Below are 15,766 nucleotides of genomic sequence, written 5' to 3' on the forward strand. Positions count from 1 at the left end.
GTCAAGTGTGGAGGTTTTCAGTGTTAGTTTTCAGCTGGAAAGTCAGCTGAGAAGGTTTCTGAAGAATACAGCCAGAGATTCTGCATTATTCTGACAAGGTGTCAGGTCTCTTTCTTTCAAGTAATCTCAAAAGATCTCTCTTTCTCAAAGTGGAGTGTCCAGAATATCTTTTTACAGCAATTATACCTGAGTAGGCTATGAGTGGGAATAAAGATAGCAGTTGAAGGTTATTGTGTCACTGTATTGATTAGCATTGTTTATGGGGTAATTGTAAGCTATTTTCCTGTGCGATGTTAAAAGATATTTTAGTAATAAAGTTTGTTTTAATATACCGTAGCCCTATTTTGTGTGAAATCACTCGTGGAGCCAGGTACCCTGCCCTCACAGTCTTCCAAAATTAAAATAAAATATTGGGGTTTCTGTCCGGTATCCTAGCCTCTGTTGGGGCCTTGCCTGGGATTGTAACAAAGTTCACTTTAATTTATTTTTAAGGCAGCATTAAAGTATAGCACAGTAGCACAAGTATAGCATGTTGCACAAGTGGACAGCACTGTGGCTTCACAGCACCAGGGTCCCAGGTTCGATTCCCCGCTGGGTCACTGTCTGTGCTGAGTCTACACGTTCTCCCTGTGTCTACGTGGGTTTCCTCCGGGTGCTCCGGTTTCCTCCCACAGTCCAAAGACGTGCAGGTTAGGTGGATTGGCTATGATAAATTGCCCTCAGTGACCAAAAAGGTTAGGAGGGGTTATTGGGTTACGGGTATAGTGTGGAAGTGAGGGCTTAAGTGGGTCGGTGCAGGCCCGATGGGCTAAATGGCCTCCTCCTGCACTGTATGTTCTATATACATGTCTATAGGAAACATTAAATGATATCCATGGACATGACATCTATAACGTGGGCTTTAAGACTAGAGCAGGGAGGGACAATTTTGAAGGTAAGTTTCTGCCACATTTTAATTAAAATTGATGGTTAGTTTAATCATGTTTCCTGGATATATGTTGCAATTACAAAGTTACATTTGCAGTAATAAATGAATAATTTCAGAATAGCATTATGCACTTAGTGGTGCATACTGGATGGTGCGGTAGTGATTAAGTATGGTCATGGCTCATCCTTTGGGAGTGTCATGAGAATGTCACTTTAAGAAATGTTTTTCTGCTCATGTTAATGCATTGATGTCAGAGTGTGGGTGGAGCTGAGTTCTGGCTCGGCTTTTTAGTTTCACTTAGAAAAGCTTGTGTGTGTCAAACAAAACAAAGAACAAAGAAATGTACAGCACAGGAACAGGCCCTTCGGCCCTCCAAGCCCGTGCCGACCATGCTGCCCGACTAAACTACAATCTTCTACACTTCCTGGGTCCGTATCCTTCTATTCCCATCCTATTCATATATTTGTCAAGATGCCCCTTAAATGTCCTATCGTCCCTGCTTCCACTACCTCCTCCGGTAGCGAGTTCCAGGCACCCACTACCCTCTGCGTAAAAAACTTGCCTCGTACATCTACTCTAAACCTTGCCCCTCTCACCTTAAACCTATGCCCCCTAGTAATTGACCCCTCTACCCTGGGGAAAAGCCTCTGACTATCCACTCTGTCTATGCCCCTCATAATTTTGTATACCTCTATCAGGTCTCCCCTCAACCTCCTTCGTTCCAGTGAGAACAAACCGAGTTTATTCAACTGCTCCTCATAGCTAATGCCCTCCATACCAGGCAACATTCTGGTAAATCTCTTCTGCACCCTCTCTAAAGCCTCCACATCCTTCTGGTAGTGTGGCGACCAGAATTGAACACTATACTCCAAGTGTGGCCTAACTAAGGTTCTATACAGCTGCAACATGACTTGCCAATTCTTGTACTCAGTGCCCCGGCCAATGAAGGCAAGCATGCCGTATGCCTTCTTGACTACCTTCTCCACCTGTGTTGCCCCTTTCAGTGACCTGTGGACCTGTACTCCTAGATCTCTTTGACTTTCAATACCCTTGAGGGTTCTACCATTCACTGTATATTCCCTACCTGCATTAGACCTTCCAAAATGCATTACCTCACATTTGTCCGGATTAAATTCCACCTGCCATCTCTCCGCCCAAGTCTCCAGACAATCTAAATCCTGCTGTATCCTCCGACAGTCCTCATCGCTATCCGCAATTCCACCAACCTTTGTGTCGTCTGCAAACTTACTAATCAGACCAGTTACATTTTCCTCCAAATCATTTATATATACTACAAAGAGCAAAGGTCCCAGCACTGATCCCTGTGGAACACCACTGGTCACAGCCCTCCAATGAGAAAAGCATCCCTCCATTGCTACCCTCTGCCTTCTATGGCCTAGCCAGTTCTGTATCCACCTTGCCAGTTCACCCCTGATCCCGTGTGACTTCACCTTTTGTACTAGTCTACCATGAGGGACCTTGTCAAAGGCCTTACTGAAGTCCATATAGACAACATCTACTGCCCTACCTGCATCAATCATCTTAGTGACCTCCTCGAAAAACTCTATCAAGTTAGTGAGACACGACCTCCCCTTCACAAAACCGTGCTGCCTCTCACTAATACGTCCATTTGCTTCCAAATGGGAGTAGATCCTGTCTCGAAGAATTCTCTCCAGTAATTTCCCTACCACTGAAGTAAGGCTCACCGGCCTGTAGTTCCCGGGATTATCCTTGCTACCCTTCTTAAACAGAGGAACAACATTGGCTATTCTCCAGTCCTCCGGGACATCCCCTGAAGACAGCGAGGATCCAAAGGTGTCTGTGTTTGTTTTGTTTTGTTTCAGTGTTGGAGCTACAATCAGCCACAGAAGGTGTAATGTTGTTCCCTCTGCCATGTAAATACTATCTCTTGATCATGTGGTGAATTCAGAGTGATAACTGTTCTCAGTAGTGAATTTAAACCTGATGTGCTTCTGTTAAAAGTTGCTTTTTTATGTCTTATAGATGTTAAAAGGAAAGTTTAAGGATTACTTAGTGTGGTATTCTTTGGGGGTTGTATTTAAATTAATGGTTGCTAAGATGGCTAAGATAACCTTTCTATGTTTTAGAAAGGTTAACTTGAGTTCATGGAATAAACATTGTTTTGCTTTAAAAAATACTTTTCGATTTCTGCTGTACCACCTGTAGAGTGGGCCGTGTGCTCCCCATACCACAGTCCAGTGAAAATTGTGGGTCAGGTGAACTCAATGATATACTTTGGGGTTCTCTAAACCCTGGCCCATAACAAGAGCATTAAGTTATAATAGGTAACTTGCATTGATGATCGACCTATTGCAAGCTAAGCATAGATTTTTAGCAGCGGATTAATTATTAATACTCACAGGATGTCCATGTTTCAGGAACTCAACATCAGGATTAAACACACTTGCAGGTGATTGCACCTTGAATCAAATACAGAGTGCCTTGGCATGATAGGTGGAGGTTCAATGTGAATCCAACCACAAAGGAGCACCTTGATCTAGCTCTCAAGCACACAATTTCCGATGCAACTTTGTATTGTTATTAATCTTCACAGAGTAAAGATGCATTCCAGATATCAGGAAGTAGCATCGGGCAGCACAATGGTGCAGTGGTTAGCACTGCTGTCTCACAGCACTGAGGACCCGGGTTCGGTCCCGGCCCCGGGTCACTGTCTGCATGAAGTTTGCACATTCTCCCCGTGTTTGCATGGGTCTCACCCCCACAACCTAAAGATGTGCAGGGTAGGTGGATTGGCAATTTAGCCCCTTAATTGGAAAATAAAAAAATTGGATACTCTAAATTTTTTTAAAAAGGAAGTAGCATTGTGCATCATAATTTGGTTCTCCGTGCGGAATGATGAAATAACGTGGGAGCGAAATTCAACTTCGCCCCTAAGCAAGCACTCCAGGGAGTGACTGGAAGTATGTTGATCCGTACAGGCCTGAGGACCGAGTTAAATTTGGCTATGGGCCTCATTTAAATGTCACCAACAATCTATGGCCCAGTGATGCTCACCAACCTGGGAGGCTAAGAAGTCTTATAAAGAACTGGCCATGGACTAGTGCTTTTTTTTTTTGTGAGCCCAGGGATCAGCACTGAAATTTAGTTCAACATTTTATTCGAGCTGGCTCCAACTGGGCCTCTAAATTTATTTTCTTATTCCAAACATTACAGAGACGAGAATTATTTTTTGTATTAAATGTTGAGACCCGCCATTAAAACTTCGCCCAGTTGTATCTGTGAGTGTTGATTCTTTTCAATTCAATATAAAGTCTGTTCTACTGCGTGAATTGGCCCTTGTTCTCATTTCTGGGCCATTGAGAGATTATAGTGTAGCATTCAGATTGAATTCTATCAAAATTATGTGGAACTTTTCTTTCATAAAAAGGCTGCTATGTTGTGAAGTAGTTTAATTTCTAGCCGTGGGTTCCCACTATAAATTAGCACTTGGTGTAAAGGCAAATTGTGTCAATAATGTCCTGTGCAAGTGTAACCTAATATTCTTTTTAGTAAATTCTACTGAAAAACTTCCTTCCTAGCATTTTAAATATTTGCTGTAAAGTACAAATAGAATTGAAAGGAATCTGTAGCTCTCAAGTTGGTTCAGAATGATCCCTCGAGCCCTGTGAGGTGGAGAGCAATGATTGTGACAGATCTTCATTGTAATCTGTTAAAGAAACGTGCCTATCTATCTATACCTGAAAGAAAAGGTTACCCACTGTGAGCCAAATTCTGTCCGAGACGACTGAGTTGTGTCTTATACCCTGCCATATTCAAAGGCAGAATTCCCGATAAATAATGTAGCTAGAACCGAATAGAGAATGTTTTTTTTTAGAAAGCCCTCAATATTATGGCACTTGAGCAATCTGATCGAGCCTTCTCTGTACATCGAAGTAAAAGACAGAAATTTCTTATAGCATTAATTGCATACATTGGGTATGTAATTAGTATTGTAACTAACCCAGAGATTTTATGCAAACCAAAGTCCATTTTCACTCGCCGTTTTGGGGCTGATATTGCTCTTTCTGGCCCCATCAGAGGCCACGCAAATGTGATGCGCTGAAGGGGGCAAAGAGTCCATGAGGGAACAACGTTGCTCGGGTTTCCTCACCAGGGCCAGCCAGGAACCCACTGGTGCAGCACCACCCCCCTGGGGGACCTTGTACTAGGCTTGGGTGGTCGAAGCGTAGTTTCAAGGCTATTGGTCACTGTGGCCCCTGACAACTGCTTTCTTACAATAAATATTATAGTGGGGTGGGGAAGAATATTTATCTTGCATTATGCTGCGTTTATCTTTTGGACTCCTCTGTGGGGAGTCTGGCACAATCCCTGTGACCAGGATTTGGGGATGTTTCTGTGGGCACCCCATGAATGCACGAAGAGTAAATTGAAGCCATGGTGCCATGAATGGCTCTGCCACACCTCATTGGTTTCCCCAAGCGAGGCTTACTTCTACTGCAGTTTCAGTTATTTTGAACTTACAAAATCGTTGGGCAATATACAATGGGTACTTGATGTAGTTCGTACCTGGTCCCATTTCCATGCCCAGCAACATTATTTTCCCACAATTCAAATCGGATTGCCTGCACAGCTGCAACAATATTTTTTTTAGAATTTGCTATCAAACTGTTCCCTTCCATTTTGAATAATTAATAAGCTAATTTTTAGGTCCATCCAAACCAGATAAGGAGAATGTTAATGGTCGGAAAGGAGAAGGTTTTTTGGCGTGTGTTTAAGACTCTGGGCTAGTATGTTGCTACTCGCCAAGGAAAGAATTACGTCAGTGCTACTTGACTTAATCTAGTCCATAAAATGGAGCAAGATCAGGGTCATTGGGAGGCACATTGACCACATTGTACTTTGCTTCGGGTGTTTGAATAGAATGAAGAAAATAAATTATATTTGACTGGTAAAGATTAAATTAGAACAAGCTGAAAAAGATGCCCTTGTGCTAATTATAGTTTGGATTTATGTTCCAGAGAAAATACTTGTTTTAGAGTTACAGGTACTGAAGGCAGGCCGTAACATTGATATCACATTTGGTTTTGGTTTTGGGTAATGAACCAGGCCAGGTGTTGGATTTGGAGGTAGGAGAGAACTTTGGGGACAGTGACCACAATTCGGTGACGTTTACGTTAATGATGGAAAGGGATAAGTATACACCGCAGGGCAAGAGTTATAGCTGGGGGAAGGGCAATTATGATGCCATTAGACGTGACTTGGGGGGGATAGGTTGGAGAAGTAGGCTGCAAGTGTTGGGCACACTGGATAAGTGGAGCTTGTTCAAGGATCAGCTACTGCGTGTTCTTGATAAGTACGTACCGGTCAGGCAGGGAGGAAGGCGTAGAGCGAGGGAACCGTGGTTTACCAAAGAAGTGGAATCTCTTGTTAAGAGGAAGAAGGAGGCCTATGTGAAGATGAGGTGTGAAGTTTCAGTTGGGGCGATGGATAGTTACAAGGTAGCGAGGAAGGATCTAAAGAGAGAGCTAAGACGAGCAAGGAGGGGACATGAGAAGTATTTGGCAGGTAGGATCAAGGAAAACCCAAAAGCTTTATATAGGTATGTCAGGAATAAGCGAATGACTAGGGTAAGAGTAGGACCAGTCAAGGACAGGGATGGGAAGTTGTGTGTGGAGTCTGAAGAGATAGGCGAGATAATAAATGAATATTTTTCGTCAGTATTCACTCAGGAAAAATATAATGTTGTGGAGGAGAATGCTGAGACCCAGGCTATTAGAATAGATGGCATTGAGGTACGTAGGGAAGAGGTGTTGGCAATTCTGGACAGGCTGAAAATAGATAAGTCCCCGGGGCCTGATGGGATTTATCCTAGGATTCACTGGGAGGCCAGGGAAGAGATTGCTGGACCTTTGGCTTTGATTTTTATGTCATCATTGGCTACAGGAATAGTGCCAGAGGACTGGAGGATAGCAAATGTGGTCCCTTTGTTCAAAAAGGGGAGCAGAGACAACCCTGGCAACTATAGACCGGTGAGCCTCACGTCTGTAGTGGGTAAAGTCTTGGAGTGGATTATAAGAGACAAGATTTATAATCATCTAGATAGGAATAATATGATCAGGGATAGTCAGCATGGCTTTGTGAAGGGTAGGTCATGCCTCACAAACCTTATCGAGTTCTTTGAGAAGGTGACTGAACAGGTAGACGAGGCTAGAGCAGTTGATGTGGTGTATGTGGATTTCAGTAAAGCGTTTGATAAGGTTCCCCACGGTAGGCTATTGCAGAAAATACGGAGGCTGGGGATTGAGGGTGATTTAGAGATGTGGATCAGAAATTGGCTAGCTGAAAGAAGACAGAGGATGGTGGTTGATGGGAAATGTTCAGAATGGAGTTCAGTTACAAGTGGCGTACCACAAGGATCTGTTCTGGGACCGTTGCTGTTTGTCATTTTTATCAATGACCTAGAGGAAGGCGCAGAAGGGTGGGTGAGTAAATTTGCAGACGACACTAAAGTCGGTGGTGTTGTCGACAGTGTGGAAGGATGTAGCAGGTTACAGAGGGACATAGATAAGCTGCAGAGCTGGGCTGAGAGGTGGCAAATAGAGTTTAATGTAGAGAAATGTGAGGTGATTCACTTTGGAAGGAATAACAGGAATGCGGAATATTTGGCTAATGGTAAAGTTCTTGGAAGTGTGGATGAGCAGAGGGATCTAGGTGTCCATGTACATAGATCCCTGAAAGTTGCCACCCAGGTTGATAGGGTTGTGAAGAAGGCCTATGGAGTGTTGGCCTTTATTGGTAGAGGGATTGAGTTCCGGAGTCAGGAGGTCATGTTGCAGCTGTACAAAACTCTGGTACGGCCGCATTTGGAGTATTGCGTACAGTTCTGGTCACCGCATTATAGGAAGGATGTGGAGGCTTTGGAGCGGGTGTAGAGGAGATTTACCAGGATGTTGCCTGGTATGGAGGGAAAATCTTATGAGGAAAGGCTGATGGACTTGAGGTTGTTTTCGTTGGAGAGAAGAAGGTTAAGAGGAGACTTAATAGAGGCATACAAAATGATCAGGGGGTTAGATAGGGTGGGCAGTGAGAGCCTTCTCCCACGGATGGAAATGGCTGGCATGAGGGGACATAGCTTTAAACTGAGGGGTAATAGATATAGGACAGAGGTCAGAGGTAGGTTCTTTACGCAAAGAGTGGTGAGGCCGTGGAATGCCCTACCTGCTACAGTAGTGAACTCGCCAACATTGAGGGCATTTAAAAGTTTATTGGATAAGCATATGGATGATAAGGGCATAGTGTAGGTTAGATGGCTTTTGTTTCGGTGCAACATCGTGGGCCGAAGGGCCTGTACTGCGCTGTATCGTTCTATGTTCTATCACATCACATTCCTGTGAATTTCTGGTATTACACTGATGTAACTGTGAGATAGACAGCGGTCATTAATTGAATGAATAAATAATGTAACCTACAAACATAAAAACTTGAATGCTGGAAATCTGGGCTGTAATTCTCCGGCCATTCGCTGGTGGTGGGATTCTCTGGCTCCGCCGGTAGCGCACCCCTGGTTTCCCGGCAGTGTGGGGTGGCTTCGCTGGGAAATTCCATTGACAAGCGACAGTTGCAACGATTCCTGCCGCCAGCGAATGTGGTGGCAGGTTCTTCATCCTCGCTAGCAGCGGCAGCGGGGTGGACTCGCAATGGAGAATCTGACCCTGTAATAAAAGTAGAAAATGCTGTACCCAGCAGATCAGGGAAGTATCTGAAGTCAGAAAAACAAAGTTAATGTTTCCGGGGAATGACCTGGTGTCGGGCTGGAGATGTGCTCTATTTTAAGTAAATACAGAGGCAGGGAATGGGGAGGGGAGGCAAGGATAAAACAAGGAGGACAAATTAAATAACAAAAGAGATGAAGATGCAAGGCAGAACATACGGTAATGGGGCATCCAAATAAAACATGGGTCTAGAGGAGCTGTAAATGCCACTCTCAAAATCATTACCGACATCAGTCCAAAATGATGGAAGCAATTTATATGATGATGTAACTTTGCAATTTATTTTTTGGCTGATCACTTACCTTGCCAAATCTAAAAGCATATTAGAGAATCCAACCCAAGTTCCTAAAAAAATAAACTTGGGTAGAATGTCTGCCAGTCCAATATGAAGCTCCCACTTCCCTTGTAGGGACACATTTACCTAGCCAGTTTGGATGTACATTAGCAGACCCAAGACTTTAAGATTCCCAAATGTGTTGGAAGTTAACCAGCCAGGACCTCGCAGCCCATCTACAAACAGCACAAAAAGCCTTCCTGCTGCCTCTTCAAGCAGTACCATTTTAACTATTTGCGGCAATAGCTTCCAGCATGATCTGGAACTGAGAAGAAGAATCCTAGGACACAAGTTTATTCCACTAGGGTGGCCAATCCTCAAGAGAACCCTGCAAACCCGCCTAGCTCCTGATAGTCCAGTCTGCCTGGGGTAGATCAAGAAGTGGCGGCTAAGGAAAAATCCTTGGGAAATTACCACAAAAGTGACAGCACCGAGGACAAGATAGAAACTGTTGGTGAAGATGAGCAGCCTGATTTTAGATAGCTAGGAAATGACTTGTATGAACAGTCACACAGAGCTGGATAACGTGAGAGGTGGGCAATGGAAGATGACTTAGTTCTTAGTTTCTATCGTCACACATTCCTTTCTGTAGCAGTCAGTACATCATCCTCCACTGCCCTCCTCTCATGGTATCCAGCTCTCCTCCGCACTGCTCTAATTTGAATTCTTTACTATCTGTCTGAAAGCAGGTAGTTCGCCTGCAGTGGTAGTGCCAGGGAGAAAAGAAAAACTGTCACCTGTTAGATGTGTTGGAATAGCATTGAACAGTAATATTGTGGGTGCCAGAATGAATTTCTCTTCAGCTGTTCTATTGGCAACAACGATTTAATTGCCCTCAATGCATTTCCATTTTCCTACATTATCTGTTCCAGAAAACACAGGAAACATTTGCTGAATAGATAAGAAACATTAATTTATATTGGAAACCTTACTTGAAAACCAAAAATAAACCTTTTCAATTCTAAAGACTTTGCATCTGAATGCTCGAAGCATTCAAAACAAAACGGGTGAACTGCAAGTGAAAATCAAAATGAATGAGTCCGCTGAGACCTCATCCGAGGGTCTTAAAAGAAGTGGCCTGTGAGATCGTTGATGCCTGGGTTCTAATTTTCCCAAATTCCTGAGATTCAGGGAAGGTTTCATTCGATTGGAAAATAGCAAATATAATTCCAAAAAGGGAGGGAGACAGAAAAACAAACTATAGGCCAGTTAGCTTAACATCTGTCATAGGGAAAATGTTAGAAGCTAATAATACAGATGTTATAGCAAGACAATTGTGGAAATTTCAGGGTAATAAAGCAGAGTCAGCATGGTTATAAAAGAGGGAAATTATCTTTAACCAATTTAAATAGTCTTTATTGTCACAAGCAGGCTTACATTAACACTGCAATGAGGTTACTGTGAAAAGCTCCTCGTCAACACATTCCTCCGCTTATTTGGGTACACTGAGGGAGAATTCAGAATGTCCAATTCATCTAACAAGCACGTCTTTCATGACTTGTGGGAGGAAACCGGAGCACCTGGAATAAACCCACGCAGGCACAGGGAGAACGTGCAGACTCCACACAGACAGTGACCCTAGCCGGGAATCGAACCTGGGACCCTGGCGCTGTGAAGCAACAGTGCTAATCACTGTGCTACCGTGCTCTAATTTATCGGAGTAACATGTGCTGTGGATGACAGGGCACCGGTGGATGTACTGTGCTTAGATTTCCAGCAGGCATTTGAGAAGGCATCACATCAAAGTTTATTGCAAAAGGTAAATGCTCATGGTGCAGGGGTTACCATATTGACATGGAGAGAAGATTGGCTAGTGAATGGAAAACAGAGGATAAACATAAATGAGCATTTTTCTGATTGGCAGGATGTAACAAAGAATGTGCCACAAGGATCAGTGCCAGGGCCTCAATTTTTTGCAATATACATAATGAAGGGATCGACTAAATTTGCTGATGAAACAAAGATAGGTAGGAGAATAGGTTGTGAAGAGGACAAGGAGGCTACAAAGGGATATAGATAGATTAAGTGAGATGGCAAAGACCTGGAAAATGGAGTATAATGTGGGCAATTGTCCATTTTGGTTGCAAGAATAAAAAAGAAATATACTGTCTAAATGGTAAGAGATATCAGAGTTCTGAGTTGCAGAGGGATCTTGGTGTCCTAGTGCATGAATCACAAGAGGCTGCTACTACAGACGGAAAGGCATACACGGGGTTTGGGTCTTCCGAACCTGATGTATTACTACTGGGCGGAGAAGGCGCGGAGCTGGGTCAGAGGGATTGATTCCCAGTGGGTCAGAATGGAGGAGAGTTTGTGCAGGGGGTCGGGATTGAAAGCACTAGCAACAGCACCGCTCCTGATAGCCCCGGGGAAGTACTCAGGCAGTCCGGTAATAATAGCTTCATTGGGAATTTGGAGGCAGCTTCGCCAACACTTTGGGTTGGGGCAGGGTCAAGGGAAATGCCGATTCGGGGGAACCACAGATTTGAGCCAGGGAGGTGGGATGGAAATGGGAGGAGAAGGGGATTAAGACACTGAAAGATTTGCTTCTTCAGGGTCGGTTTGCAGGATTGAAGGAGCTGGAAGCGAAGTATGGGCTGGAGCAGGGGGAAATGTTTAGATACATGCAGGTTCGAGATTTTGCCAGAAAGGAGATACAGAACTTCCCGGAGGAGGCGGCCTCCACGTTGCTGGAGGAGGTGCTGACGACAGGGGGACTGCAGAAGGGGGTAGTGTCAATGGTTTACGGAGATATTTTGGAAGAGCAGAAGGCACCACTGGAAGGGATCAGAGCAAAGTGGGAGGAAGAGTTGGGAGAGGATATGAAGGAGGGGTTCTGGTGTGAGGTGCTCCGGAGAGTGAACGCCTCCACCTCGTGCGCGAAGTTGGGGCTGATACAGCTGTAGGTGGTATACAGAGCACACCTCACGAGGGCGAGGATGAGCCGATTCTTTGAAGGAGTAGAAGATGTGTGTGAACGTTGTGGGGGGCCCCCGCTAATCACATTCATATGTTTTGGTCCTGTCCAAAGCTAGAGGATTACTGGAAGGAGGTTTTTAGGGTAATTTCTAAAGTGATGCACATGAAACTGGACCCGGGTCCCCGGGAGGCCATATTCGGGGTGTCGGACCAGCCAGGGTTGGAAACGGGTGCGGAGGCAAATGTTGTAGCCTTCGCCTCGTTGATCGCCCAAAGACGGATCCTGGCGTGGCGGGGGGGACTTGTTGGAATTCTTGACTCTTGAGAAGGTTAAGTTTGAACTGAAGGGAAGGATGGATACAATTCATGGGCATTATTCATCATGCAATTTCAAGAACTGGACAACATTGAATATTAGTTGGGGGGAGGGGGGGGGCGGTGTACGTTGATGGTGACTATGGGTGATTCCTGATTCCTTTTTTTTACTTGTTTATGAACATGCGGGCTACTGTTTGGGGTTTGGTGGGAGGATGGGATCGTTGTTATTGATATGGGGATTGACATATTTGTTACTGATTATTGTTTATTGTTGGTGGATGTAAATTTGGGAGAAAATGTGAAAAAGGAGAATAAAAAATATATATTTTTAAAAATGAATCACAAGAGGCTAGTATGCAGATACAGCAAGTAATTAGGAAAGCTCACTGAATGTTATCATTTATTGTGAGGGGAATTGAATACAAAAGTAAGGAGGTTATGTTTTGGGTATACAGGGCATTGGTGAGACCACATCTGGAGTACTGTGTACAGTCTTGGTCTCCTTATTTAAGGAAGGATGTAAATGCATTGGAAGCAGTTCAGAGGAGATTTACTAAACTAATGCCTGGAATGACCGGGTATGAGCAAAGGTTACACAGACTAGGTTTGTATCTGTTGGAGTTTAGAAGAGGAAGAGGCAACTTGATTAAAAAATATAAGAACCTGAGGGGTATTGACAGGGTGGATGTGGTGAGAATATTTCCTCTTGTGGGGAAAATCTCATACTCGGGGCCACTGTTTTACCATGAGGTGTTGCCGATTTAGAACATCGAACAGTACAGCACAGTACAGGCCCTTCAGCCCACGATGTTATGCTGACCATTTATCCTAATCTAAGATCAACCTAACCTACACCCCTTCAATTTACTGCTGTCCATGTGCCTGTCTAAGTGTCGCTTAAAGATAGGTAGGATTTAGACAGAGGTGAGGCGAAATCTTTTTTCTTGTGAGGGTTGGGAGTCTTTGGAACTCTTCCTCAAAAGGCGGTAGAAGCAGAGTTTTAATACTTTAAATGCAGAGGTAGATAGATTCTTGATGAGCAAGTCTGTGAAGTTCATCGGGGATAGGCGGGAAGGGGTAGGCGGGAATGTGTAGTTGAGTCTACATTCAGATCAACCATGATCTCGTTGAATGGTGGAGCAGGTTTGAAGGGCCGAGTGGCCTACCCCTGCTCCTAATACCTATGTTTGTCTGTATATATGTTTCCCGCCTGTCACTTTTAAGTTGAATTTCAAGCGACTTCCATTTAACTTATTAGCATGGTCAGAACTGCTGCTTGGATATCAGAAAGTTGAATAGGATTTCTAATGGCCTTCATTAATGGTACTTATATGTTTAAGGAAAGAGCAGGAATGATTGGCACCAAATATTTATCTTTAATTAGGATATACAAGGATCATCTTTTTATTTAGGTCTGCATGAGGTTGTGGGGAGGTGCGGTGTTGGAGGGTTGAGTTTCCCTGTCTGCACTTGCCAGAATTCTGCTACTAATACTAAATGTCGAGGCAATAGAACTCACCCTAGGCTTTCAAAGATTGGTGATTCCTCTTCACCTCTTTTCTCCCCATTGTTAATGTTCCTTTTGTTTTAACCTGTAGTATACCCGACGATCACTTTGAAGATCACAGTGCGCCACCATCACCTGAGGAGAAGGATGCAGGATTCTTCATGCTTCAGAAAGACAGTGAGCGAAGGGCTACTCTACATCGGATACTATCCGAGGACCAGGACAAAGTTGTGAGAAACTTACTTGAATCTCTGATGCAGGTGAATACTTGTTTCCTACCTTTGTAAAATTAATTATGTTTTGAATCATTAAATATTATTTAATCTAGTTTTTATTCTTCCCAGCCACAGATGACAGAGGCAGATAACTTCTAGCGCCATCCATTTCCTTTTGCAAACTCCACACTACACTTGCCAGTTCACAGTGACTCACCTCGTTATTTCCCCCCCCCCCCCTTCTAGCTCCAACGGGGAGATTGGAAAATGCGCGGCAAATTGCAGCAAAAATAATGGGAATTACCCCTTGTTTCTTCGGAACAAGTTTCAGGCTAATGTGGATGTGCATTTCTGTTTTTGACTTATTGTCTTGAAATTGCTCATTTTCCCCCTCCTCTCCCAATTTACACAGCTGCTTCTCTTTCCAACTGTACCTACTTTCTGCCCCGAGTTTGTGCACTTACCCCCTCCCCAAAAGAATCTTCATTTTCCTCTCCTACCTGCTCCATCCTGAATTTTCGCTCATCACTGCTGCCAGCTAAGACGAGATATTTTTTCTCCCCAGAGCACAAAGCTTTATTGCATGCAGTGGCTTGAAATTGCAAAACTTGACAGCAACCATTCCAATTCCCTTTTTAAAGTGGAAAATTACATTTTGATTAATCGATGGACTGGGCGGCATGCTGGTGTAGTGGTTAGCACTGCTGCCTCACGACGCTGAGGACGTGGGTTTGATCCCGGCCCCGGGTCACTGTCTGTGTGGAGTTTGCACATTTTCCCCGTGTCTGCGTGGGTTTCACCCCCACAACCCAAAAGTTATGCAGGATAGGTGGATTGACCACGCTAAATTGTCCCTTAATTTGGAAAAAATTAATTGGGCACTCTATATTTATATTTTAAAATTCGATGGACATCTTGATTTCTCTTGCCGGGGAGGTGTTTTTCCTAATGCAATCAAAATTCAGTCCATGTACGCATGGCCCAGGCACGGCAATATTAGTAAAGAAATGGGAAGAGACCCAACTGAAGGAGCAGTTTTTGAGGGTCTAAGGAAACATGTAATGCCAAAATGTGAAAATATTTTAAAAGACTTGAGTAAACCTCCTGGATAAATGTAATTCCTGTGAGGCATTATTTTCTTTAAGACACAAAAGACGATTAGCAGTTTTAAGAACTGACATTCCAAATGAGCTCTTCCAAAGTAACATAGCTGAGGGCTGAATAACAGCTGAGAGCTGAATCTTTGAGATGAATTGGGAAACTTGCCAGATTGTCACATGCAGGACATCTGCAATTCCACATGCTTGTCATGTGCATATAATTGATAGATGTTAACAGAGAGGGGCATTAGGCAGGATAATGCAGTGGATCTCACTCACTTACAGGCTCCCATGCTTCACTTTTTCTGTTCTCAATATGGAATACATTGAACTGAATCTAATGGACCTCTGCTCTCCTGTAAAAAAAAAAATTAGTAATTTTATCGCATCATTTGTGACCATGATGCTTCTTCCGAGGCGGTGGGAGGGGGAACAAAAAACTACATGAATGGGTTTTCCTCTGGAATCTTGCTCGCTCTCTCTGACCCAGATGCAATTTTACAGTAGGGTGAAAAGGGCGTCGGTCCAGAAGGTCATCCATATCGCTATTAAGGCCAATTAAGGGCCTTTACCCATACAGCCTCAATATTTATAACGATCTTTATTATTGTCACAAGTAGGCTTACGTTAACACTGCAATGAAGTTACTGTGAAAATCCCCTAGTCGCCACACTCCGGCGCCTGTTGGGAT

The 15,766-nt window shown here is 43.8% G+C and overlaps 1 protein-coding gene across 1 annotated transcript in view; it reads left to right on the forward strand.

Annotated features, from left to right (window-relative positions):
• LOC140410897 (mitogen-activated protein kinase kinase kinase 5-like) overlaps positions 1 to 15,766 on the forward strand; it is a 281,574-nt gene that overhangs the window by 176,318 nt on the left and 89,490 nt on the right. Inside the window, 1 exon segment of the mRNA XM_072499669.1 lies at positions 13,852 to 14,020. Coding sequence (XP_072355770.1) covers positions 13,852 to 14,020 — 169 coding nt within the window.

The sequence above is a fragment of the Scyliorhinus torazame genome, chromosome 4 (genome assembly GCF_047496885.1).
Source record: "Scyliorhinus torazame isolate Kashiwa2021f chromosome 4, sScyTor2.1, whole genome shotgun sequence".
Classification (NCBI taxonomy): Eukaryota; Metazoa; Chordata; class Chondrichthyes; order Carcharhiniformes; family Scyliorhinidae; genus Scyliorhinus; species Scyliorhinus torazame.